Here is a 23,881-nt window from a genome sequence, read left to right as displayed (position 1 = left end):
ATCCATGTGCATGCAGCCCCCACCTTGTGCCCTGTCCTTACTAAAGTGGGCAGGGAAATAAAACCAATACCTTGAAAAGGAAAAAGAACATATTTCTGAAGCCACTATCCCTGTCTGCAGTCAAGTCTGGCATCTCTGTACTGACTCCCCCAGGCCCACCTGCCTGCCTTGAGGTCTTCAGGAGCTCTGTCAATGACACTGGCACTGCTCCTGCCTCTAATGAAAAATGGCTTCCACAGCCATTAATAAGTGGAAGTTGGAAGATGAAGGTTCCTTAATAAAGTTTATTTAATCATAACTATGCTTAGGAAAATACACTTGTAAAGGTTAATATAATGCAATTTAGTTTAACTTTATACTACATTTTGAACAAAAGACTTCTTATACATGATTTAGGTAAAAACAGGAAGTATGATCTGGCTCGTTTTACATCTATTACAAACGCAGAAAAGACTGTCATGCACTACAGTACAGAGCATGAAAAAAATTACCTTTGGTTTAATTCAGAGAATACAAGTATTGCACTGTAAAAGCATCAAACATGGTGCAACTAAACATCATAAACATGTTTCCATGCCAGCTTACAAAAGTTTGTTAGCTAGTGTAATTTTAGAGGGAGGAAAAATATATGTACACATAAAACAATTTCTTTAGCTATTTGGATTCTGTTAATATCATATGCATGTCACATATCTACACAACTGACATTCAAGAAAACTCTTGAATTTAATACCTTTCAGCTACATTAAATCAGTTGAAATCAATGACATTACTGTATCTTAACTGGCCTGTCAGCTGTTAAACATTCTTCTTTAAATGACTGAAGTTCCAGCCTAGATCATCAAAATCCAGAAACAACAATTGCAAACCATGAATTTTAGGTGCCTAGCCAGCCATTTCTTGACCATTTTTCAGGGCAGTTGGTTTGACTGTATATATTCATACAGAAAAAGCCCAAAACACATGACTCGACCAAGGGCTGGCAGTGTAGGGGTATTATCGGCATGCTAATCCTTCCAACCATGTATTGGAGGTTGAACACAAATACAGATATTATTGCCAAAAAACACAAACATGCTAGCATTGGCAAAACCAACACAAAATAATTTAACAATATTGAAAAAGACCAAAAGGAAAAAAAAAAGGGTATTTTTTTATAGGGAGACACAGCAATGTAAGACCACCATACATGGTGGGCTACGTGACCCACTCTCCCCCTCAAATACTCATATTAGCAGTGCCTAACATCTGGGATAAACATAATGCATTACATCCTTGCCTTTTTACTGTAACATAATCCCAAACCTTGCAAAGAATTCCAACACAGTTCTGCACCAAGATTAGCTAGTTCAGGATGTTGTTGATGGGTCTCAGATAGAAAAAATCAGCTTTTCTTCTTCTTAATGTTAATAATTTATTTTCAGTTTCTCGTCTTGTGGTAGGAAACTCTGCCAAAGAAGAGCCGACTGTTGTCTTTGAAGAGTTCTTGTCAGATCAAGCATTGAAACCTTGACCACTTCACAGAAATGTGCAGCACAAATGTGCAGTATTTCAGAGAACCATCTTTGCTTTTGTCTCATAGAGAGGACATTAAAGTCAGTTAACAGCATCGTTTTCATTAAAAAAACAACAGGAAAAAATTATCAGGCCAGTCCATGAGTTAACTTGAACATAGCTAAAGTCCTTGAAGTCCCTCACAAAATGGCAAAGGCTCTTCGCAAGGATAGGAAGGGAGCTTTAAACCTCTACACAGTACTAGAATTCCCAGCATCTGCTCATATCACTCACAAATGGTGGCAACATTTATATATAATGAAACACTATTATGAAAAAAAAAATACATCTAAAACTATTACAACTGGTAGTTTAGGAAAACAATTCAACTAGGTTTGTTTTCTTAATGTTTAACATAAATATAGTTGCAACTTGATCTTGAGTTGACAATGATTGTCACAGCCAAGGTAAGGATTGAACACTATCTATGCAAACAAAATCTCACTATACATTATACAACTTATTTCTGCCATGAGGGATGCCTTCCCTCTCAAATCTTTGGCCTCCTATTACCAATCTCTCCCAAAAGCAGAAGCAATGTAGCATTGTTGCTCTCAATTAATTCACGGCAGTGGGTTTGTTTGGAGGGGAAGATGCTGTGGGGACAACACAGTGAAGAATGGGGTTTATTCCAGAGCTTACACAGAGTTACTTGCAATAAAGTGCTCTGACAAATGCTGTCTGAGCTGTTCAACTCCACTCCCCAAGTAACACCTGCCTCCAAATTTGCTTCTTTGGAGCTGTCCCCAGCTGCTCCCACCGGAAAGGCAGCTAATGACAGTCAGAAGAGTGCACAGATGGGACCTGGAGGGTTTTGCTTCTTCCCTGCTGGTTTGGATTTTGTTTACATTTTGCCACTGGTTGGCTACAAGCAGTTAGGTATGCAATCTCTCTTGCATTTGTGTGTGCTAGAAATGAAATCTGTTTGGAATTAAAAACTCCTGGTACAACATGTCGACCTGAGATGACAATCTGATAACTTGCATGTTTCACTCTGCATGGAAGCAGGATTGTTTTATTAAATGCAACTTGAATTAATATGGAGCAGAAATTCCTACAGGATTTTTAATTCCAGTTTATTGCTTACCAGTTGATTCATCTTTATTTGCTCGTTGGGGTCTTTTGTGTATGAGATGTTAAAATTATATCAGTACTACTATTTTATTTTTTTAAAGCTCATGACATTTGACTGCTGTCCACCACAAAAATGAAAATGGAAGTGGAAGAAAAAAATTTCCAGACTTGCAGAGTCTGCAGACTGTTTCCACTGAGAGTGATTCTTTTCCTGTCTGGTGATCCCAAATTATATATCAGAATTTATTATTCTGCATGTGTATTTGAAGTATTAGAAGGGGCATTTCCATGACAGAATAAATCCTGTAAAAGTGTTTTGGAACTGCATTGGTATAGTTTTGCTCAAGGACTCTACAATTCTAAATACAGTCAAAAATACACAGCCAAGCAGTTCATAATTTCAGCAACTTCATGCACAGTTAATCACACCCCAAGAAAACAAGAAAAATCTGCAGTAAAGAGCATCACAGAAAACTATCCCATGGTAAGCAACAAGTCTGAATGTTTCCAAATAAAAAAAACTTACACATACAAAACCAAACATGCATATATAAAGTGTACATATACTGCACAAGCACTATTCCTAGAAGATTAAACTGCATAGGTAAAAATCAAAAACAAGTGCAACATTTTAAGCCCTTAAAGCACAATCAAAAAACAAAAAGCAGAAATAAAAAATAACAAACTTGCTCCCCCACAACAAAGCCAATTACAAATCAGTGATTAAGATATTAATCAAGACAGAGGTTCTCCAATCAAAAGTTGGAAGGACTGCTCTCAAATTTTGGCTCATCATTCCACTTAGGGGATCTGAAATGTATGTTCATAATTGTAATTAGCTTAAACAGTTATGTTCATCACTAGCCAACTTTGATTTCTTTTGCAAAGTGCTCTTTATGTAATAGAAGCTATCTTCCTGGTAGAAAAACCATCAAGTAGTTTAACACTTTGAACATCAAGATACATTTAAAAGAAGTAAAATAAAAAAAAGGGAAAGGGAAAAAGGGAGAGAAAGAGAGTTGGCTGCTAGAACAAAAAGCAACTTATGCCAGTGGCTCTATAAACATCCAACTTGTATATTGTTAACTCCAGTCTTGTTCCTAAAACTCAGTTTATAAAAGAGCTGCATAAGCTAATAGACTAGAAGCTTACAGTGACTTTATAGGACATAACCTCATACACCCTAATTAAGAGATCCAATAGTTATTAAGTTCACCATGACACATAAAGTTGTCAAAAATATTTTCAACTTAAAAAAAAAAAAAACTAAACCAAAAAAGAAACCAATGCAGACACTAAAGCAAACCGTGCTTTAAAAAATCTACAGTATTTTTACATAAGCTGTGTAAGATCTTACAAAAGAAGATTCCCCAAACCACAACTATTTCTACTCCTGCCCTTTTGCTGCCTTCTCAAGATAATACACATTAACTAAGTGCCTGTTGAGGTGCTTGCTGTATTCACCCTCCTTTTTAAATGAGCGGTCACAAAAAATGCACACATAGTTCTCCCTGGCCACCGTGGTGTCTGGAGCTCCTTGTGACATCTTTGGACTTGTTTCCTCTTGTACAGAGCGAGCACCATTCAACCCCGAGTCATCGCTTCCTTCTGATATGTCGTCACTGATGTCACTGCCTTCATGGCTGTGGATGCCCTCGTCCTCATCCATTTCCTGAGATTCATTCACAGCTGTGTTATCCCGAGGTAAGGACAGAGCCACTTTCGGGCTTTGTGTACACCCTTCTGCAGGCACAGGTGCTGGCACAGCATCTCCTGTTGACTCTGTTGCTGGCAGGCATGTCTTGGTCAGGTCCATCAGGCTTGAGTTAGTCTCAGTTTCTGCCACAGTTTTCTCTGGCTCCTTCTCAGGTGCCAGATCTGGTGCCACATCCATGAGTACATCCAAGCTTTTTCCAGAAGATGCTGTATGGGAAGATTCCTCAGAGCAAGTGTCTTCCCCTTTGTCCACCCATCTCTCCTCCTCTTTTGCACCACCAGTGTCTTCACTCTCTCCTACTGCTGCAGGCATTTCTTGGTCCTTTACCTCACATTCTGTGTTTGCATCCTGAGCTGGCAGACAAAGCTGCCCTGGACCTTGGATGCAGTTTCCTTTGGGATCAGTGCTCTCCTCCCTGAGAGTATGATCACCATTGCTGTTTAATGCCACTGTGTCAGTGGAATCTCGCTCCTTCTCGTCACTGCCCTCAGTGTCCAGCTTCACACCTCCATCTTTTTCTGTGACAGGATACTCATCTGGCATCTCCTCTTCCTCAGTCTTTTCCTGATCAAGTTTACTGCTTTTTTTACTGTGCTTAATTTTCAGAGCTTTCTTTTTTCTGTTTTTCTTGACGCAACAATTTTGCTTTTTAGGCTCTTCCTCTGGTGCAACATCACTTTTTTGAGCTTCCTGGAAGTCTCTGGGTTTAGCTTCCACTTTCTTTTTCTTTTTTGTTACTACTGAGGTATCATTTGCAGGTTCTTGCTTTGAGGAAGTTGCTTCAGTCTCTGCCTTTCTTTTGACCTTCTTTGTTTTACATGTTTTCTCAGTACTTTTCTCAGTTTTAATATCCACCTCCTTGTTTTCTGAAGCTGATTTCCGACTTCTGGTTGTCACCTGGCCTGCAGAAACATTGCTTACTGACTTCTTTTCCTTTGCCGAATTATCTTTTTTCTCCACCTTCACAATTTTCTCTGTTTTCTTTGCAGCTGAGTCCCCTTTTGTTGGTTCCTTCTCCACTTTGTCATTGCCGCTCTCAGAAAAGTCAGCTTCGCTCTTTTTAGTCCGTAGCTTCACCTTCGAGACATCCATTGTGATGTCAGAACAATCAGGATGCCTGGACTTGATGTGATACTGCAGGTTACATTTTTTAGACGCTGCATAATCACAAACAGGGCAGAGAAACTGGCGCGGGTTGATGTGGAGCTCAACGTGCTTTTTGAAGTTACTGCGGTCAGCGGTTTTGTAGTTACAGTGCGGGCAGATCAGAGGCTTCGGCCCGTTGTGCACTTGTCTCGCATGACGAGTCACTTCGTGCTGGTTTGAGGCCACGTAGCTGCACTGGTCACATTTGAATGGCTTCTCACCTAAGAAAGGAAGGATGGAAGGGAACGACGGTGATTATTAAGCATGGTGGTTGTGGGGCAGTCACTTCCCACTAATACAGATATAGAAATATGAAACTTGAAAAGAATAAAAAAAATTATCCATGCGCCTTTAAAATTAAGCAAAGTCAACATAAGAAATCCACAAGTCACAAACACATTCACAAGACACTAAGAACAAAATACAAAAAAAAAGAGAGAAGGAGTGAGGGCTGGGAGGAAGGGGATCCAAAACCAAACAAGCAGTAACAACATCACAGGTTCTGGCTAGGCATACATACCGGCAGAGATCTCTCTACAGTAATATTAGCAAATGGAATCCATACCCAACTGGTCCATTGAATGCATTGTAGAAAAATGGAAATGTAACATTTGATGAATAGCAGTTTCACACAAACGTTTCAAAAAAGTCCAACTTTATACAGATTTAGCATACTTCATGTTTGCATTGAAAGGGAAATAAGGAAAAAGAAGCTAGAAAAAGCCTAAGAACATGAAAGGGGTGCCCAGATGATCTTTACCTCTGAAAAAGTTATGCTCACTGTTTTGGTGCCTCAAACACAGTGCTCTGGCTACAGGCTACTCTTGGCAAGCCAACCAAATGCAGTCCACAGCCATTGTGTTACTATTAAAATCTGCATTTATACTAGTGTAGTGATTTCTTTAGAAGTGTTCCTGAAATGTTCTGCTTAGTGCATGCCACTGCAGCAGAAGTAGCTTTCCCTTACACACCAAAGCAAATAGGAAAAACACTTCTAGTGCAACAACTCAAGTCCAGAAATACTTTGGAGTATCTGTGCATGTGCCAATTTAGCTGAGGAATTTGGGATGCTCCTGAGCTCTGAACCAGCATCTCAAAACTGAACTGCAGAATTAATGCATGCTACTTCTTCAGTATCTTGAAAATCCCCTCCAGTCCTTCTGCTCATGATACAATAATGCTTCTCCCACCCCTGCAAGCCACTGCCCATACTCAAGCATGCTCTGTGGCATGACTCAGGAGACCAGCCAGCCTGCACGGAAGATGTGGTGCCTGTTCGTGTGTTAACCACAAGATCTGCAATACCCTCACAAATTCTAGAAAAGGCTGTGCTGCTTCCTTGGCAGGAAGCAGGGGAACAATTGTTTAAGAGTCTAGGTCATCTCATGTCTGTCTGCAGCCATGCAATAAATACTCTATTTATTATTTAAAGAAGAGCTACCTTGATTCCCTCCCTCTCCATTTTACTTCCTTCTTTTTTCCTCCCAATTCCTGGTGACATTTTCTGCAAGTTTAAGTTTGATGTGTTTATTGCTCATCCTTCCTCCAAGTATAGAGTCTTCATCATCTACACTTCAAATAGTTCTGTACTGCACTGTGGGAGGACAAGTGCCTCTCTTATATACACATGAACAAGCTGTTCTAAGTGCAAAGAGTGCTCAGAGGCAGCTGCAACCTGGTAACTCAAAGACTGCATGTGAAGTTTGTGTCCATGGTCTCTACTAAATCCTGGGGTTTTATTGTTCAAGTGAAAAGGATATGTACCAAGATGGCTAAAAAACAGCTGCGAGTTAGGCTCTAAACCACTGCCATTTGCTGTCTGACATAGGAAGAAAGCTACAGCACCCATGGGCCTTAAACAGCCAGCCTGTCAACTGCAGGAGTCCAGAAATTGCCATAGAAAAGGGTGCAGCTGCCTGCGCAATGCAACAAAACATACAATAGAATTTAGAAGAGCTATTAATACAAGACTCCTGATAGCAAAAGTCATGCCTTCCCTCAGAGACCTTTGAGGCAGGGGTCACAGGCAGATTCCACTCCTTACCTCCTTCGGAGTTGAGACTTCCTTGCACAGAACAAGGGCAGAGCAATATATTCGTGAAGTGGTTTCCAGGTTCAGTATTGACCAAACCATTTGTAAATGTGGTGGTTCATTTGCAAACCAGAGATGATTCAACCAAGTATTATACTCCATTCACAAAATTCTCACACCAAAATACTGACATGCCATTTTAAAGGTGGCTATTTTTAATGGACCCAAGCGCCCCTCCACTACAATTAAAATTGCCTATCTCCTGGCTTCAATTAAAAACCTCATCAATTGAAATCGAGACAATTACTGTTCAGGAGACTTCAACTCCTGTTGGCCAGCATTAGGAATTCACCTAGGGCTGGTCAATTCAGATTTTACAAAAAAACAAATCAAAAGCACAGGCTCAGGTCTATCTGAATTCCCTTATGAGAGTCATAAAGGACAACTATGCTTGTGTCTATGGTGTTACAACTCCCAAAAATGCTGTTAATTCATTCAAAAAGAGATTTGCAAGAGCACAAGAGCAAATGTTTGTAACACCACAGCTCACAACCAATAATGGAAAATAAAGAAAAATAAAGGCTAGTGAAAATTGCTAATTTGGCTTTTAGTGCCCAAAGACTGAGTCACTTGAGAGCATCCTCTGAGCTTCCTTTTTCTCCTGTGTCTCCTTGCCATAAGCAGATACTAATTTACATCACTGTGTCATACTGGACAAAAGCTAAGGGCTCCCTCAGAACCCTTGGATGAGATGCAATCCCAGGCATCACAGAGGAGATTCTCAGCTACTCAAAATGTTCCCAGCTTCACTGATTTGAAATCAGCTACGACAGCAGACAGTGTACAAGAATTTGTTCCTGTATCATCACAATGTTGTATTTATTTCTAGATTAGTAGGAGTACTAGACCAGCCCTGTGAATATCAGAATAGATCTTGAAAAGTAAAAAAATTAAGATATATTCCCATTATCAATTTTTTCATGACACTTAGCATTCCTCAGCAAGACAACTTTCCCCATTAAAAAAGGAGCTAAAGCTCAGGCCTTACTGGCTAACATGGCATCTCACACAGAATGGGCAGACTGCTTTAGGTGGCCCTTCTGGAGGCAGGATCTGGCCCAGATGATCTCCAGAGGTCCCCTCCAACTGCAGCCACGCTGTGATACTGTGACCCCCCCCCCTTCCCTCAGTCACACTGCTGCCACTCCGTACCAACCTGAGTGGGTGCGCATGTGTCTGGTTAAATGGGTCTTCTGAGAGCTGGAATAAGGACACATCGCACATTGGTAGGGTCGCTCCCCTGCAAAAGCAAACAGAAAAGTAGTTACTGAAACACAGCAGATTCCCAAACTTGGTTACCAAGCCACACAGGGGAGGCTGTCACAGATCCTCACACTGTATTTGAGGGCATGTTATCTCTCAGCAAAGACACGGGGCATATGCCTGAGCCAGACCACTGCAACATGTCATGCCTTATGAATGAGGGTAGTAAAAGGGCAGGATATGACAGAAGCACATCCTAATGTCCACCTGGGGTCAACTGTAACCTCAGCCAAAGGATTATGAGGACAGACAACTTAAGCTACCAGACCTGACTTCCCTACAGCATTTTCTCCCAACACTTAGAAGATGCACAAAATATCCTGTAAGAAACGAGGTATGTTCTTGCTTTGCTTAACATCTTACCTGAAACCTCCATATTTAATTTGGATTAAGATGGGATACAACCATCCATTCTACATGGACTTCCATTTACCAGAACACAAGTGCAGATAGAGCAGGTCTTTGCTTCCAGAGTTTTACTGGCAGAGTGAAAATAGCTTGCAGCATGGAAAAGCATGATCAGTGAAGTTATGCTGCTAGCAAAAGCTTATATGTAGCATAAACATTCATTTCAAAGACTCAAAACCCCATGCCTGAAGAGTTATTGGTTCTGGAGAACTAATGGAAACTAACCTGTCATAAATTATATCTCCACTGAGGACAGTCAGCTTGTAATTGTAGCTAAAAATTGTATCAGTACAATGATACTTGAAAATCTTTTTCAAGTAAAGACAAGCTCCAAAGAAAGGCAGGCAGTTTTATAATGAACGTGCTAGGCAGGTCCGGATAAGCACCTGGGGTGTTTGCCCCAGACTCCTAGCACACTGTCTTCCCTACAAACACCTTTTAGTCTTGGGTAGACATCCACAAGAGAAGAGAGGAATGAAGCTGAAAAAGGAAAAATAAGTTACTCAGTCCTAATATTTATTAAAATCACTGTCAGAATTACACTACAGCATTTTGATAAATTTGCTACATATGAGGCATACATCCAAGGTGCTCTCCAAATCACAGAGACCTGGACATCCACAGAAACCCTGCACACAGGGTATGTGTTCACTTTCAGAGGCACAGCTCTATCTGCAGCAGCAAAGATCTGCATCTGCCAGTGTGTGATGTGAGGCCTGTGCCAAAACAGCAGTAGAAGCAGCTTTTGTAATGCAGATTAATTCCACATTTCTTCCTTCCATCAAACATTTAGACTATCGTTCTTGATTAGATCAGCAGTTTAAAGGTAAATTCACCCTAACAACCACAATTCCCCTCCCTTTCCAATTAAAACAAGGTAGGAGATTGGTGCAATACACACAATAAGATTAAGTCATGTTCAAGGGAGGGGTACTTTTGGTACAAAGAAATGGTTTTGGTTTAAATTACTCCATACAATTAAAAAATATGTGGCCAAAGGTCCTGGAATATTCAGTCATATCTTCTTCCCATTACCTGAAATTTCCTATCTGTAAAGTTACCTACAACATTAGGAATGTGAAATAGGTTTTCTTTCATGGCTTTTTTTACATAGGGCATAGCCACAAAATATATTAGATTTAAGTATAATGACCACAGCTAATTCAAAATGTGTTATTGCCACTTGAGAATTAAATGCATTGTACAGGCTGTTCTGTAAAATACTATTATCCAAAGGATTTGTATTGTAATTTTCCAAGCTGGTTCATTATATGTAAACAAGCCATCAAGAAGACCTCTCCAGAAGACACATAATAAGCCCCAATCTAGCCAAAGCTCAAGCAGGCACTTAACGCTGTGCAAATGAACAGGCAGACTGGCATCGGCATACAAGTTTAAGACCATCTTGTTAAATAAATTTCCCCATCTGACCATTGAGAGGGGACTCTCAAGAGTCACACTCCTAAGCCCACACTGCTGGGACTGAAGCCCTTTCACAGTGGGTGGCTCCAGTGACCCAACAGGCACCCCCTGTGACTTCCTGCACACCCACTCACACACAGTCAGACCAGGTTTCCTTACTGGCTCGATCCCAGGTTCCCCATAGCAGAGTCTCAGATGTCTCATTCCATAAAGCCATTTACTCATGGCACAGTAACACAGAAACACCTGGAGCCATTGCTTCCAAAAAGGATCCAAGAGTGGAGCCCTTGCACTTTCATACCCTCACAGTCTACCTGCACACAAGTCTCACTCTTTCTCCCCAGTCTTCTGTTCCCATTGTTAAGCTTCCCCATGTACATCTACCTTGCTGGCCTCCCCAGTCTTCATCTGCTTTATTATCCAAAAGATTGGCAGTTCATGGCTCCTGCTGTGTCTCTCAGTGTCCATCCACCTGGCTGGCACCACCGGTACAGGGTTGGCAATTCATGGCCTCTCTGTGCCCTCACCCTGAGCAAAACCTGATCTGGATCTGCAGAATGCACACTGAGCTACCTGCACCAAAGGTATTCCTCAACAACCTCTTGATAAAGCCTTTTCTTATAATGCCATTAGAAGTCCCATCTGCTTGAAACAAATCTGCTTCCATCAAACTTCCAACACAGTGGCAAGCAAGAAAGTTCCCCTCTCACAACCAAAATCTAAAACAAACAAACAAACAAACAAACCAACCACACCAAACAACCACAAACCAAACCAAAACCAGTCCAAAAACACACGCAGAACATTGTCACTGACTGAAGCAGATGTGTTAGCTATCCAAGTCTTCAGATTCTTTTCAATGAAGTTTTCTAGAAATTTCTTCTAACAAGCAAAATAGAGAAAAAAGAAAGAGAATAATGCTTCACTGTCTTGCACGTAGTACAGCTCCAGAATCAGCAGGTAAATCAAGTCAAAACTTGGTCTAAAAGGTCTAATGAGCACGAACGAGCCCAGGAAGATCTGTCCCTGACACAGAGTCCTTTCTGCCCAAGCAGCAGAGGAACAGATTGTTCTGAACACCTCCAGCCAGCCACTCCCGGACAGCAGATAGGCTCTCTCGGATGAAGCCTTCCCAGGTGACAGGCCTATGACCATCTGTAGGGTCCTTGAAACACCCATCTGCCCAAGGTCCCCAGCATTTGAAAGCAGCCTGTCCCACAAGCTCTGCCACAAGCTGCAATGTATCTTCAGCACAGGGCAGGTTCTGGAACATCTGTTTCTCAACATGAACGCAAGCAACAACAAGCAGGCAGATAGCCTGTGCCTGCCTTCCTGTGGTCCCCAAACATGCCAAGGATTGGTATTTTTCCCAATCATGCATGCAGCCCCCTTCTGCTCCTGGCCACATGCTCTGATATTTGCATGTGTCATTAGTAAGGCAACTAAGTTCACTAACCAGCAGAAAACCAAGCTGGGAAAGAGGAAACTAGTATTTTTACTCCTTTACTCCATTTTAGTGAGCTGAATCAACTAGTCCAAGGATACAAGTAGAAAACTGAGACTGCCTTTCTCCAGCAGCAGCAGCAGCAGCACATTTATCCTGTGAAACTCCACTCTGTACAGTCCGTGTTTCAGAAAACTGTATGGCTCTAACACAACAGAATCAAATCAACTGCAAAGAAGCATTTTCTCCCACAAAAAAAAGTCTGATGAATAACAAAAAACAGGAGAGAAAGAATAGTATCTATCCAAAATTATTTAACCTATTAGCAATCAGGAAACCAAAGAAACAAACAATTCCAACTTTCTTTTTTAATATTCTGAACCCATAAAATAGGAAGAAAAATATGGATGTATCCCATTTATTTTTCCCAACAAATATTTTTTTTTGCTTTAAATGAGAACTACAATCCAAAGCTATTTTAGCATCATTCAGCCAGTTTTTACTAAATTCAATACTGGTATGTAAACAGACTGCAAATACTTTTGATTATAAAATATCTGTGGGTGTATTTTCAGGGTTTTTGGTGAGGGTTGTTTGGTGGGACTTTTAGTGCATTCTGGTTTTGTTTGTCTTCTTTAAGGCAATTTATTACACATTAGTATTGGCAGAGACTTTTAGCCTGGTGTATAAAATATACCTGCCAGGAGCTTATTCATTCTTCTAATACTTTAACACCCTCCTCCACAAAACAAATGCTACTGGAAACAAGGCATATTCCTACATCATTCTACTAACATATTTGGAAGTTTTTGATCAAGCAAGAACTGCCTGAAAGAACTTAACTATGTAGTTATGAAGTAGCAAAGAAACACCTACAAGGGTAGACTAAAACATGCTGAAATCATAAGCATTCATTCCAGCTCAACTACAGTAATGAAACGAAGCAGAAACCCTGACAGCACAGCTGCACAACAAAGGAGAAAAAAGGGGATCTGGATACACTTGATTTTTTTAAATTTTAACACGGTTCATCAGTAAATTGGTCAAATGCAGTGATAACAGAGCATTTCCTCAGCAAACATGCTTTCATGGTAGATCCTGTAAAACTCAACAGAGGAACAGCACTTTCAGAAATCAGAAAGGGGGACTTAATGTCACCTACATGAGCTCCCCACAAGATTAATTTAGATTTTCTACTACTATTTTCCCATTTTTACCTGGTCTCTCTCCTGTTATCTCCTACAAAACACGCACAAAAAAATAAACATGCCATAAACAACACCACTTTCCTAATACCTCTCAAAATAAACTTTGTTTACTTGTTTAGAAAAAAATATTTAGACAGGACTGAGTTTGAAATTGATGGTATCCACTGAACAACAGCACGCAGCTATTCTTAGGAAAGAATAAAGTACTAAAATTCCCAGCAGACCCTACCAGCCCCAACAAAGCAGACACTAAAGCAATCTGACAAACACAAACTCCTGCACACTTAGGCTCAAGCCCAGCCCTGAGGCCTCTGGGGTGCCCACCCCTTCCAGACAGCTGCAGACAACTGAACTGAAACCTCCAAACCATTCATGCCACTGCTGTGACAAAACATGACTTTGAAGGAGAAATTCCCCAGTGTTTTGCTCAGCCAGCAGAGTCTACAATAAAGGGGAACCAAGTTAGGTGAGCACGCTAGAAGATGGCTAGCAAGTGAGCCCTCTCCACAGAAAAGCCCTGACACAGTGGAAATAAAAGCTTCTAAGAAGCAGCAAGGAAGCTCTGAACTGCCCTCTCACTTCCACAAAAAGGGATCAGGAGGCCAAGTAACTGTACCTCATGGCCCGGAGGGGCGAGATGGCTCCGATAACCCCTCCTCTAATGGAGTTCTGGTTCGTCAGAACCCCCCCGTGTGAGAGGGTGGCGAGGCTCTCTGATGAAAAGCAAGGTATTTCCTAAGTCACCTGTGGTCCCAGATCACAGGATGGCAGCAACACTGCAGTCCTCTGAATCCACTTGCTATGCACCAGGGAAAAAAGGGGCCTCACACTGTCTCATCCAATTACAAACCAAGGTTAGAAGAAGTCAGGAAATCAGGCCAGACCCCCTGGAAGGCTTCCTATAGGGCAACAGAAGTATGTGTCTACTTCTGGCTGCTGCAGTGATGCAGGGCCTAGAAAAAATGAAGCCTCTGAGCATTAAAAATAATTAATTCACTGTTCAACTCTTATTCTGACTTTGTGGATGCTGGAGGACTCCTCTGCATGTATATATCAGCTCTTTCTTCTCTGTAAGTACACCTTAGTCAAGTTTCAGCTCAGTCTAAAGGTGACATTTTCAAAACTACCTATGGGATTCAGGCACCTTTTGTCAACCTGTTTGTTTTGGTTTTAGACTACATCAGGTTTCGGTGTTGTGGACTCTGACAATCTTTGTCATTTTGTCATTTTTTATCATTTCCTCTTCAAAAAATTGGCTTAAAATTACTAAAGAGAATGCCCTTCATCTCTTGGGCACCTGACATTTCCTCAGTCCTCTAGGACTATAGACTGGAGCTCAAAGCAAATTCCACTAAGCTATAACCTTGTAGCACCAGAGAAGAGAGCACACGGCTTTATCAGATAGAACAAACTTTGCAAAAAGACTCTGCTTGCTTCATTTATCATCGATTCAGTAGTCTCATTGCACTTAGTCAAAAAAAGATTAAAACCTTACCTGTGTGAGTTCGAATATGTTGAATATAATTGTTCTTCCTGTCTGAAAAATAGGAGCACTCTGAACAGGTATACACTTTCCTGGGAAAATGATTTCTTAGGTGTTTTTTCCAGTGATATTCACTGACAGTAGTGTATGTGCATATGGTACACTTGTAGACTCTCTCATTTTCCCCTGCTTTGTTGTGATGCTTCAAGTGAGCAAGATAGTGATCATATCTGTTAGTGTTATAGCCACAGCGATCACAACGGATTGGGCCCTTAGAGAAATCCACCTCTTCTGCAGTGCAGGAATCAGACTCCTTCACCTGTGCTTGCTTTTCTGCATTTTCTTCTACAAAGAATTTCTTAGCACTATGAACCCTGATATGATGCACAAACTCCTCTTCCGACTCTGCCTCATACTGGCAAGGCTTACAACGAAATGGTTTGCTCTTCAAGTTCTTACACTTGTCCTCTGTGCTTTCTGGAGTACCCGGTGCTTCCAATGAGGCATCTTTGTCCGCACTGGGAGCCTTAGGAGGGGAACAAGCAGCTGGACCTTGACTTTCCACACTAGGAACCTCAAGGGAGCTTAACTCCACATTTTCAGGTGCCTCACGGTCACTCTCTGCAGCCTGGGTATCTTCCATACCCTCTCCATCACTATCTGAGAAGTTGCTGTCTCCCACCGTTGTCAGTTCTGCCATTTGTCTTTCTTCTCCAACCAGGTAATCACAGCAATTGCCATTAACTTCTCCTGTCAAGGCCACATTTGCCAACATAATAAGCTGAGGAGCTGCCAGCTCAGCTTTAGAAAGGTCCTGTAAGTCATACATGTCACTGGACAATGCCATGCCAATATTAGAACTGCCAGGAAAGAGGCTGTTCCCACCAGACTGTCCCAGCACTTGAGTTGCCATGGCAGTAATTCTGTCGGAAGAGAGAAGGAACACCTGTAAGCACCTGAGTGTGGAAAAGTCTCCTCTGCTGAGTACCGTCAAAGCAGCCCTCCAGGGAACATCAAAAAACTAAAGCTCTTCGCTGAGCTGCTGGGGCAGCAGGAAGCAGAACCTGGGGAAGTCTCATTCCTCGCCCGAAGGGGCGGTGGGGTACCTAGGCATGGCACAGGATCCCACCGTGTGGAGGACGGGTGGGAGGCGCTGACAGCGGGGTCCCAGGGCCAGGCGGGGCTCAGGACAGGTGAGTGATCCCGGGCCGGGCCCTGCGGCTCCCGCCCCGCCGGACAGCGGAGGGGCGCAGGGCCAGCCTGCGAGGGCTGCGGCCGGGCTCCGCCGTGCCCGTCCGGCCGCGCCCGCCCCGAGGGCCCCGCCGGGCCCACGGCCGCCAACAAAGGGGGGCGGCCCGGCCCCGCGGCGACCTCCCCGCGGCCCGGCGCACATCCGCCGGGGGAGCCGGGCCGGGCCGTGCCCCCGCCACCCTCCCTCCTTCCCTCCCTCCCTGCCTGACAGGCATGCGGCCATTTTCTGCCTGCCCACACAAAGCGCCCTCCCCGCGCCGCCCCCGGCCCGCCCGCTGCCGCCGGCCGGTGGGGACGCCCGGCTTCCTCCTCCCCCCGCGGCGGGCAGGGCAGGGCAGCGGCGCCGGTGCGGGGGCGCGGGGCGGAGGGAGCGCCTCGGTACCGGCAAGGTCACGGCGGCCGCGCCCACCCGATGCCCGTCCGCGGGAGGGGGAGCGAGCGGCGCCCCGGGCCTGCTCCCGGGCCCCGGGCCCGCGACTGCGCCCGGCCCGGCCCGGCCCGGCCGGCGACGGCTTCGCCTTCCGGCGGCGGCGCGGCCCGGCGAGCGCCCCCGCGGCCGGCGCGGCTCCTTAGCCGTGGTGCTGATCGCCCCGCGGCCCGCCCGCCCGGCCGCCCCCGCCCGCCCGCCGGCCGCAGATCAGCCCTGGACAGCGCCTCTCGCCCGGCTCCCGGCCCCCCCTCCCCGGGCCGCCGGGCCCCGCCGCACTCACTCACCCACCGGCGGCGCGGGGCCGCCCGGCCGCGCGGCTGCTGCGGGGCGGGGCGCGGCGGGCGGGAGGCGCTGCTGGCGGCGGCGGCGGGCGGAGGCGCCCCCGCATTCCAGCACACAGCGCGCAGCGGCGGCGCCGCCCCGCCCGCCCCCGGCAGGAGGGGCCGGGCCCAGCGGGGTCACCCGGCAGCGGCGGGGGCACCGGGCGGGCGGCGTGCGGGGGGAAGGGGCACCGCCCGAAGAGAGGGTTCGGGCCCAGGGGCAGAGCTGGCGGCCGCGGGGTTTGTCCGTGCCCGGCCCGCTGCCGTGAGTTCCTTTGTCCCGTTCAGGGATGATAACGCTGATCTGACCAGCTTCGAGGCGGTGCCCACGGCATCTCCTTCACGAGGCGAGCCCAGAGAAGGACAACGAAACTGGTGAAGGGTTTGGAGCACAAGTCTGATGAGGAGCAGCTGAGGGAACTGGGTGTTTAGCCTGGTGAAAAGAAGGCTCGGGATGACCTTACCACTCTACAGGCAACTGAAAGGAGGTTGTGCCAGATGGGGTCGATCTCTTCCCCCAGGCAACTAGTGAGGAGAGGAGAGGCTTAAGCTGAACTAGAGGAGGTTTAGTTAGATATTAGTCACGGAAAACGTGGTTGGACATTGGAATGGGCTGCCCCAGGAGGTGATCATCGTCTCTGGAGGTGTTTAAGTCTGGATGTGGCACTTCTTGCCATGGTCTAGCTAGCGTGGTGGTGTTCGGTCAAAGGTTGGATTCAATGGCCCCAGAGGTCTTTTCCAATCTAACTGATTCTGTGATTCACCCTGCTCCACCATTACATGGTCTAGGCCACTAAACTACTCAAATTGCTCTCAAAGCATAAAATGCCATATGCAACCACAGGACTCAAAACCTCCATAGATTGTCCTACTGTTCCAAAACCAGGGAAAACCCCCAAAAGTTGCTTTTGCAGAACCCAACCATGCACTCACTGGCTGTAACAGAGCTCAATAACAGCACCCAGTTCTGTTTAGGTGATAATCCCAATCCTAAATGAGGAGCCCAAATTTCTTAGTGGCTCTTTCTTCTCTTGGGCACTTGCATAGCTCTTCACCATAAATATCTAAAAAATTTCCTTGGATCTGAAATTCCTCAGGCTGAGCTGATTTCTAAATCTCAAAACTTTCAGCAGGAGCCAGTACCTCTTGGGCTGATATCACTGGGAGGCTGCAAAAACCCCTCTGTCTGTGTCATCTGGCCAACCTCAAAGCAAGCTGTGCTGAACCACCTGGTAGTGGGTGAAGAGGCAGGGCCAGTCACCCCAGCTGGCAAAGCAGAAACGTCTCTGAAGCTGGGTAAAGCAAATGTGATTTTTTTTCTAGGTAGGAAAACAACTGGAGAATGCAAACTACGTCGGGAAATGTTGAAGGAGTGTAAAGATACTTTGTTAGATATTGAAACTCAGAATCTAAAAAGTATCTGATCTGTTCCTGTGAGTAACAGCCTTCCTGGCCTGGGCAGCAGAGATCTGGTGTGTGTGCTCGCCAATCTTGCCACCTGGCCCTACCTTAGCTATTTCTGTTTCCCAAGTGCAAGCTCCTTTCTTAGCCTCCATATCTGCCTGTCTGTCATTTTCATCATCCAGAAGAGAAATTCTGTAATATACATATATTATACTATGAATTTATATATATATATATATATATTTAATATATTATGCTACAGATTTATTTGAGAGAGGTTGTCCTATAACCTTAACCCAAGGTCCCCTTGCCTAGGCACCACATCCTTGCAAACTCCATGTATCTTTCCTCCCTCTTCACTGCTCTCAGGACACACAGAGTTTGGAGCACGGTGCTTGGACCACAGCTGTGCTCTGGTATTAATGCAGAGGTACAGTTCTGAGCAGCTACCCTGGCAGAGGAACTTGAGCACATGGGAGGACAGACTCACATCAAAGCTTTGCCTTTATGAAATACATGGATGCTACTGGCTCAGACTACTTGGCTCCAAAACATCTAACCTAACTTCAGCTGGGTTCCAATTTCTGTAAGTAGTTTTGGCATTGCCATTGCCTACACCTCTTCCTGCAGAACTTACCTTATTTGCAGACAGTGCTTTCTTTGCTCAACACTCTCTTTATGCCAGGCAAACACAAAGGATGCATTCCCCAGTGAAAAGCTCCTCTGAGATCTGTGTCAAGTCTGACCCATTCCCAAACCTCCTTAATTCTAGGGCTGTTCCATCAGATTTATAGGTTAAAACCCAAGTTACACTACTCCTAAGGTATGCCAGCAATCAAGTGCAGTTAGTTCTCCAGTACTTTCCAAAAAAATCCCATATGTGCACCCCAAGAAATCTTAACAGCACACGGAAGTGGCTACACCAATTATTTTGTGGTCGGGATGCTTTCGAGCAGCTTGAATGTAGATAGTCCTGCAGTGAATATGTATCATGAAAGAAATGTTCCACATCAAAGCCTCTAATGTCTGCAAAAAATGCAATCATAAATAAAAACTTCTGCCAAAACAAGAAAGTTGACATGAACAGTCATATGGATTGTTTCCATCCTGCATCAGCTGGAGAGCAGGGAGCTGAAACTGTGTTTCTAATAGAAAACACACTTCAATATTAACATCCATCTGTTATAAAAATAAAGGCATTGCATTTAGAATTGTTAAAGGAGTTTAGATGATTTGAGGTTCCTACGGGAGCTTTGGTTCTTTCCTTTGTGTATAATTTCACAACTGGATTTGACATAAGCGCCCTTTTAGGTTCATTGCCTGGAAGCAGGTTTTTTGCACTGTCTGGTTTTCCTCTTTTTTTTTTTTTTTTTTTTTCCTAGTGACCAGATTGCTTGCTGAAAGCACCACTTTTAATGTTATCTTAATAGTATTTTAATGTTTATCATTTCACCAGAGATCTCTTTCACCTTTCAAAAACCAGTCTGACCAGATTTCTCAACTTTTGTACTCTGCAAGTATGCCAATGTTAATATTGTAAAATGTGTTTATGGTTCCAGTGTTCTAAAAAAAATCACTGGCAGGAGTAGATCCCATAAGCACTTGCTTTCACAATACAAACACTATTCAGAGCCTCACAACATATATACACTTTGCAGTATTGTGCTCTGAGAGAAATCTTTTTTGGTGCTAATGGAGAAAAAACATTGCTGTCTGGGTTAAAAAAGATCTCCATTTGGTTTGTTTTGCCTTGTTTGCTACTTAGGAAACATGTCATGTTTGAAGGTCAGAATGGGCCAAAATTTCAAGCTCTATGCAGCATCACTTATGTCTCAGAAATTCTTTCCTTAATCCTTTTGAACAAGCTCATTCTACAGCTTTCAGTAGACACAGGTCTCATGATGAGAGGAATCTAATAATTATCTTTTTTTAAAGAGTCAGTAAAATTCTCTGACTCATAGCCAGTGTGGCACCTCCTCCCTCCTTCCAGCATGAAAATTTCCACATCTGTGGTGAACAGGATCAGTAGAACAACACATTAAAACTATTTCTACAAAAAGCTCATTGTCAGTGACCAGCACTGGTTTGTCTCACCTTACAAGGCCAGTGCAAATGCCTTGTTCTCACTTCTGTCTAAGAGGGGTGTAATAGGGGTCAGTTTGAGGGAGTACAAACTTCCAGAAGGCTATCCACACTTAACTACTTGCTCTTTGCTCTTTCAGAAAAGCATACAGAATAGATCGCATTTGTTATGGCTTTGCTGCCTTCTTGGACAGCAGTTGATACTCTGAAGGGGCAAACTTTGGCAAAGGCATTATTTCATACACTACAAAATATCATGTGCAAAGAAGGCTAAGACTCTTCAAAAAGATGTTTACTGAAAGTTACCATTTTTTACTCACAGGGTATTTCTCTACAAGCAATCAGGCTTAATATTTGTATCTATTTAAACACAGCCTTTTAAAAACATCTTTAGGTTCTAACATAAGACTGTTTCCAACTGCTGTGTCTGGGATTTTACCAAGCAGTAAACCCAGTGTTCAGGCTACCAATGCCAGACCTAATCCACCACAGCCATCTGACTCAAATCACGAACCTGGCACAAAACACATCCTGTCAAGTCCTGTTTGTTTCAAGATGCTCTGAATGGTTAATTTTGTGCCATCAGACTGCACAGTTCCCATTTATGTGGTTGGTACCACATGATTTCAGTCCATGGAAGGGAGAGGCATTAGGTACTAAGTGCTGTGGAAAACGTGACCTCAAGTTTGCAGCTGAAAGCTGTGCAGCTGGGTGTCAGGGCTAGGCACACAGCACCTAATCCTCTGCAGCAATTCCTGGCTTCTAAAACTAAAGTTGCCCAAGTAACTCTTTGGAAGGGGAGGGTAATATTGTGCCTGGAATTACAGTGCCACAGCCTAAACAGACGTCCAGCTGCAACAACTCAGAAAACTGTTTTTAAAAGCCTTTCTCGTATGGGAGCATTGGTGTAACTGGATTTGGACATGCACATTTTTTTGTCTTGGGTGATGACAGGATAGGGAATGGTGTTCCTGGTGTTTTACAGCAGTTCCCTGGATGAGCAACTGCATCTTAAGCAACAGCTCTCTGCACTTTACCACTGGCTAATTAACAACAGGGATTATGTGGGGAGAAGATGTAATGTACAAATTGCTGGGTGAAAGGAAGAGCAAGGGAGGAGGAAGGCCCCCTTTAGAAAGAACACATGGCTGTGTGGTGGGGCTCAGCTGACCACAGTTCTGACCCTTCATTTCTCCTTACGTCCCAGCAAGTCAAACTCTGTGCTGCATGTCTGCTCTCATTAAGTCCTGCTGGGAAGAGTCTGTCTTATTCACCTCAGGTTCAGAAATCCCACCTAACTTTCCTAAACGCCTCTGAATTTAAGCCACAGTCCTCTTGCTCCTGCTTCTCACCAGGCTTCCTATGCCCACTGGCTTGGAAATGTCACTCAGCCAAACATATGTGGGATGTTCATCCCTTTCTTAATTGAGCCCTTTATTCCTCTGTTTCCACCTTCACAGAGTCTTTGTTCATCTTTCCCAGAACAGCAGCCGCTGCCTGTTCTCCTACCTGCTGCAAGCACCAGCTCGCCTTCTGACAATCAGGCAATATTCCACCAAGTTTGACTCTGGAAGAGCTGTTCCTTTCCAGTACCAGGGACTGGAAAAGGGGTTCAGGACTGTAGAATAGCAAGGGTACTTTAAATCATGTGATAAGTCTAAAAAAAGACTTTAAAAACTTCCAGCATTCTCTCCAGCCCAGTTCTCCAACCTTTGCTGTTTGCACCAGTGCAACTCTTCTGAGGGCAAAAGTTTAAAACATTGCCTAAATAAACATATAAACCTTTCCACTTAGCCTCCAGTAATTGTTCAGTCAACAGAAACATCATTTCACTAGCCTGAAATAATCCCTAAGAATCAGTGAAGTGTATGAACATTTTCCCAAGCACACTCTCTGTGCACTCCCCTGCAATTGTATGGGCTTTTTCAAATGCTCAACATTGGCCATGCCGTGGCTTTCCTTGCTAGAAAAGCTGCACCATGCAGCTTAAGAGGACACCCTCTTATTGTCTCAAAAAAGCACCCATGGGTGTTCCTTGCCCTTCTCTTCTCAAAGTTATGGGGTTGCAGCACAGTTTCAAGAGAGGTTTCACTGGTGCAGTCACATTACTCAGTAAAACACTGGCTAAAGCTCAGGTTAAGCAAGGCCTAACATTTCCTTTAAATATGGAAAATGTAGTGCTCTACGCAGAGAAAATTACTTTCTTCTTGTCCCCATTTTTTTTTCTCTTAACGGGAAGCCAGGAAAAAACCCGAACAAGCAAAACAAAAGCTGTCATTAACAGCTGCCTTTCACCTTTGACACACAGGTAAGCCTCAACCCCTCATTATTAATGTCTCCCTTTTCACCCTTTTCCTTTAAGTATCTGCAGCTCATCTTAAGCTAATAAACCTCTCCCCGCAAGTTAAGAAAGGAACCAGAAAACCCACCTCCCATCCATCCTTGCAGACTGATCCTTTTGTCTAGGGGACCTGCAGGAAGGGGATTTTGTCTTACTGGAGGTGAAACGCTGCCCAGTATGATCCATCCTTTTCCTCTTTCAGTATGGGCAAAGCATTGTTCAGTTGGCATTACCTTTCTGTGCTAGGAGGCTGTGCCTAGGATAAGTAGATCCTTATCCTCACAGATAATGATGCAAGAGCTGTAATACTGCCTTGGAGGAAAGCTCTGCCTATCCCAGTACCCTGACTCTGATGGAGGTATTAACATTAACACCTTCTCCTTCTGGAATTCAAGTTCTAGGTATTTTTCAGCAAGATGTTATGTAGCTGATGTATTGTTTTTATGCAAAATCAGCCAATCCTTTCCTTTACATCTTTAGTTTTGGCCTTTAGAATGTGCTGTGGTACAAAGTTTCATAAACCAGATTGCCAGTGTTTCAAGGTGCACTCATCTCCGAGCTGGGGAGATTGTGAAAATGCACGGTCAGGCCGTGCATGTGGAGGGAGAGCAAGAGAATGGCCAGCAGTGCTCCAGCACCTGAACCAATACAATCTTCATAAGCCACATGCAGACCATGGGATGCAGCTGCTCCAGCCTGCTGTGTACAAGAACACCCTCCAGTGTGCTGACTGGCTACACCAAGGCATTCTACATCTCTTTCTAAAGGTCTCTGCTGCTGACTGTTCCATGCCTTTAATTTATTTGTCATTCCAGGGCATGACAAATTCCTGTAGCTCAGCTGTCTTCCTGGGCCTCTCCTGACATGCTGTCCAAAGGTCATCAAACAATCTTCTCTCACCCACAGCCTCTTCGCTTGGAAATATGCCAAGCTGAGGCTAAGTGGTAGCACTCATGGCTCCATAAGGCCTTTCAGGTGCTTAAGCAAACAAAGACTGGAGAGGCACAGATGCCTCGGTAGCAGGTTCAGGCTAGAAACACTCACTGGTTTCTATGTGGGACTTCCTGTTCTCGCCTCCTCAGGCTGAATGCTCTTGGACATTGAAGAGTTCACACTGTGTTTCTCTCTCTCAGCTGCTGCAGAAAGGTCTGTTTCTCAGTTATGTCCAAAGCAGCTTTGCAATTTAAAAGTCAGTATCTGCCCAAACACTAGCTTCTCTTTAGCAGCTGCATCAGCTGGGCT

The 23,881-nt window shown here is 44.1% G+C and overlaps 1 protein-coding gene across 2 annotated transcripts; it reads right to left on the bottom strand.

Moving 5' to 3' along the window:
- Window positions 1-270: 270 nt before the first annotated feature.
- Window positions 271-16,897, bottom strand: REST (RE1 silencing transcription factor). Of its 2 annotated transcripts, none has more exons than XM_021532600.3 (4): window positions 16,777-16,897; window positions 14,824-15,734; window positions 8,740-8,823; window positions 271-5,712 (listed from the first exon to the last, which is right to left on the bottom strand). In XM_021532600.3, the coding sequence occupies exons 1-4, from the start codon at window positions 16,878-16,880 to the stop codon at window positions 4,016-4,018; spliced, it is 2,796 nt and encodes a 931-aa protein (XP_021388275.2). In that variant the 5' UTR covers window positions 16,881-16,897; the 3' UTR covers window positions 271-4,015. The 2 variants fall into 2 exon arrangements, with proteins under 2 accessions (XP_021388275.2, XP_021388276.1); XM_021532601.3 differs by having other exon boundaries at window positions 16,781-16,826.
- Window positions 16,898-23,881: the final 6,984 nt, after the last annotated feature.

This window comes from Lonchura striata, chromosome 4 (assembly GCF_050655825.1).
Source record: "Lonchura striata isolate lonStrDom1 chromosome 4, ASM5065582v1, whole genome shotgun sequence".
In the NCBI taxonomy this organism is placed as follows: domain Eukaryota; kingdom Metazoa; phylum Chordata; class Aves; order Passeriformes; family Estrildidae; genus Lonchura; species Lonchura striata.
This window is presented reverse-complemented; position numbering and strand designations above follow the sequence as displayed.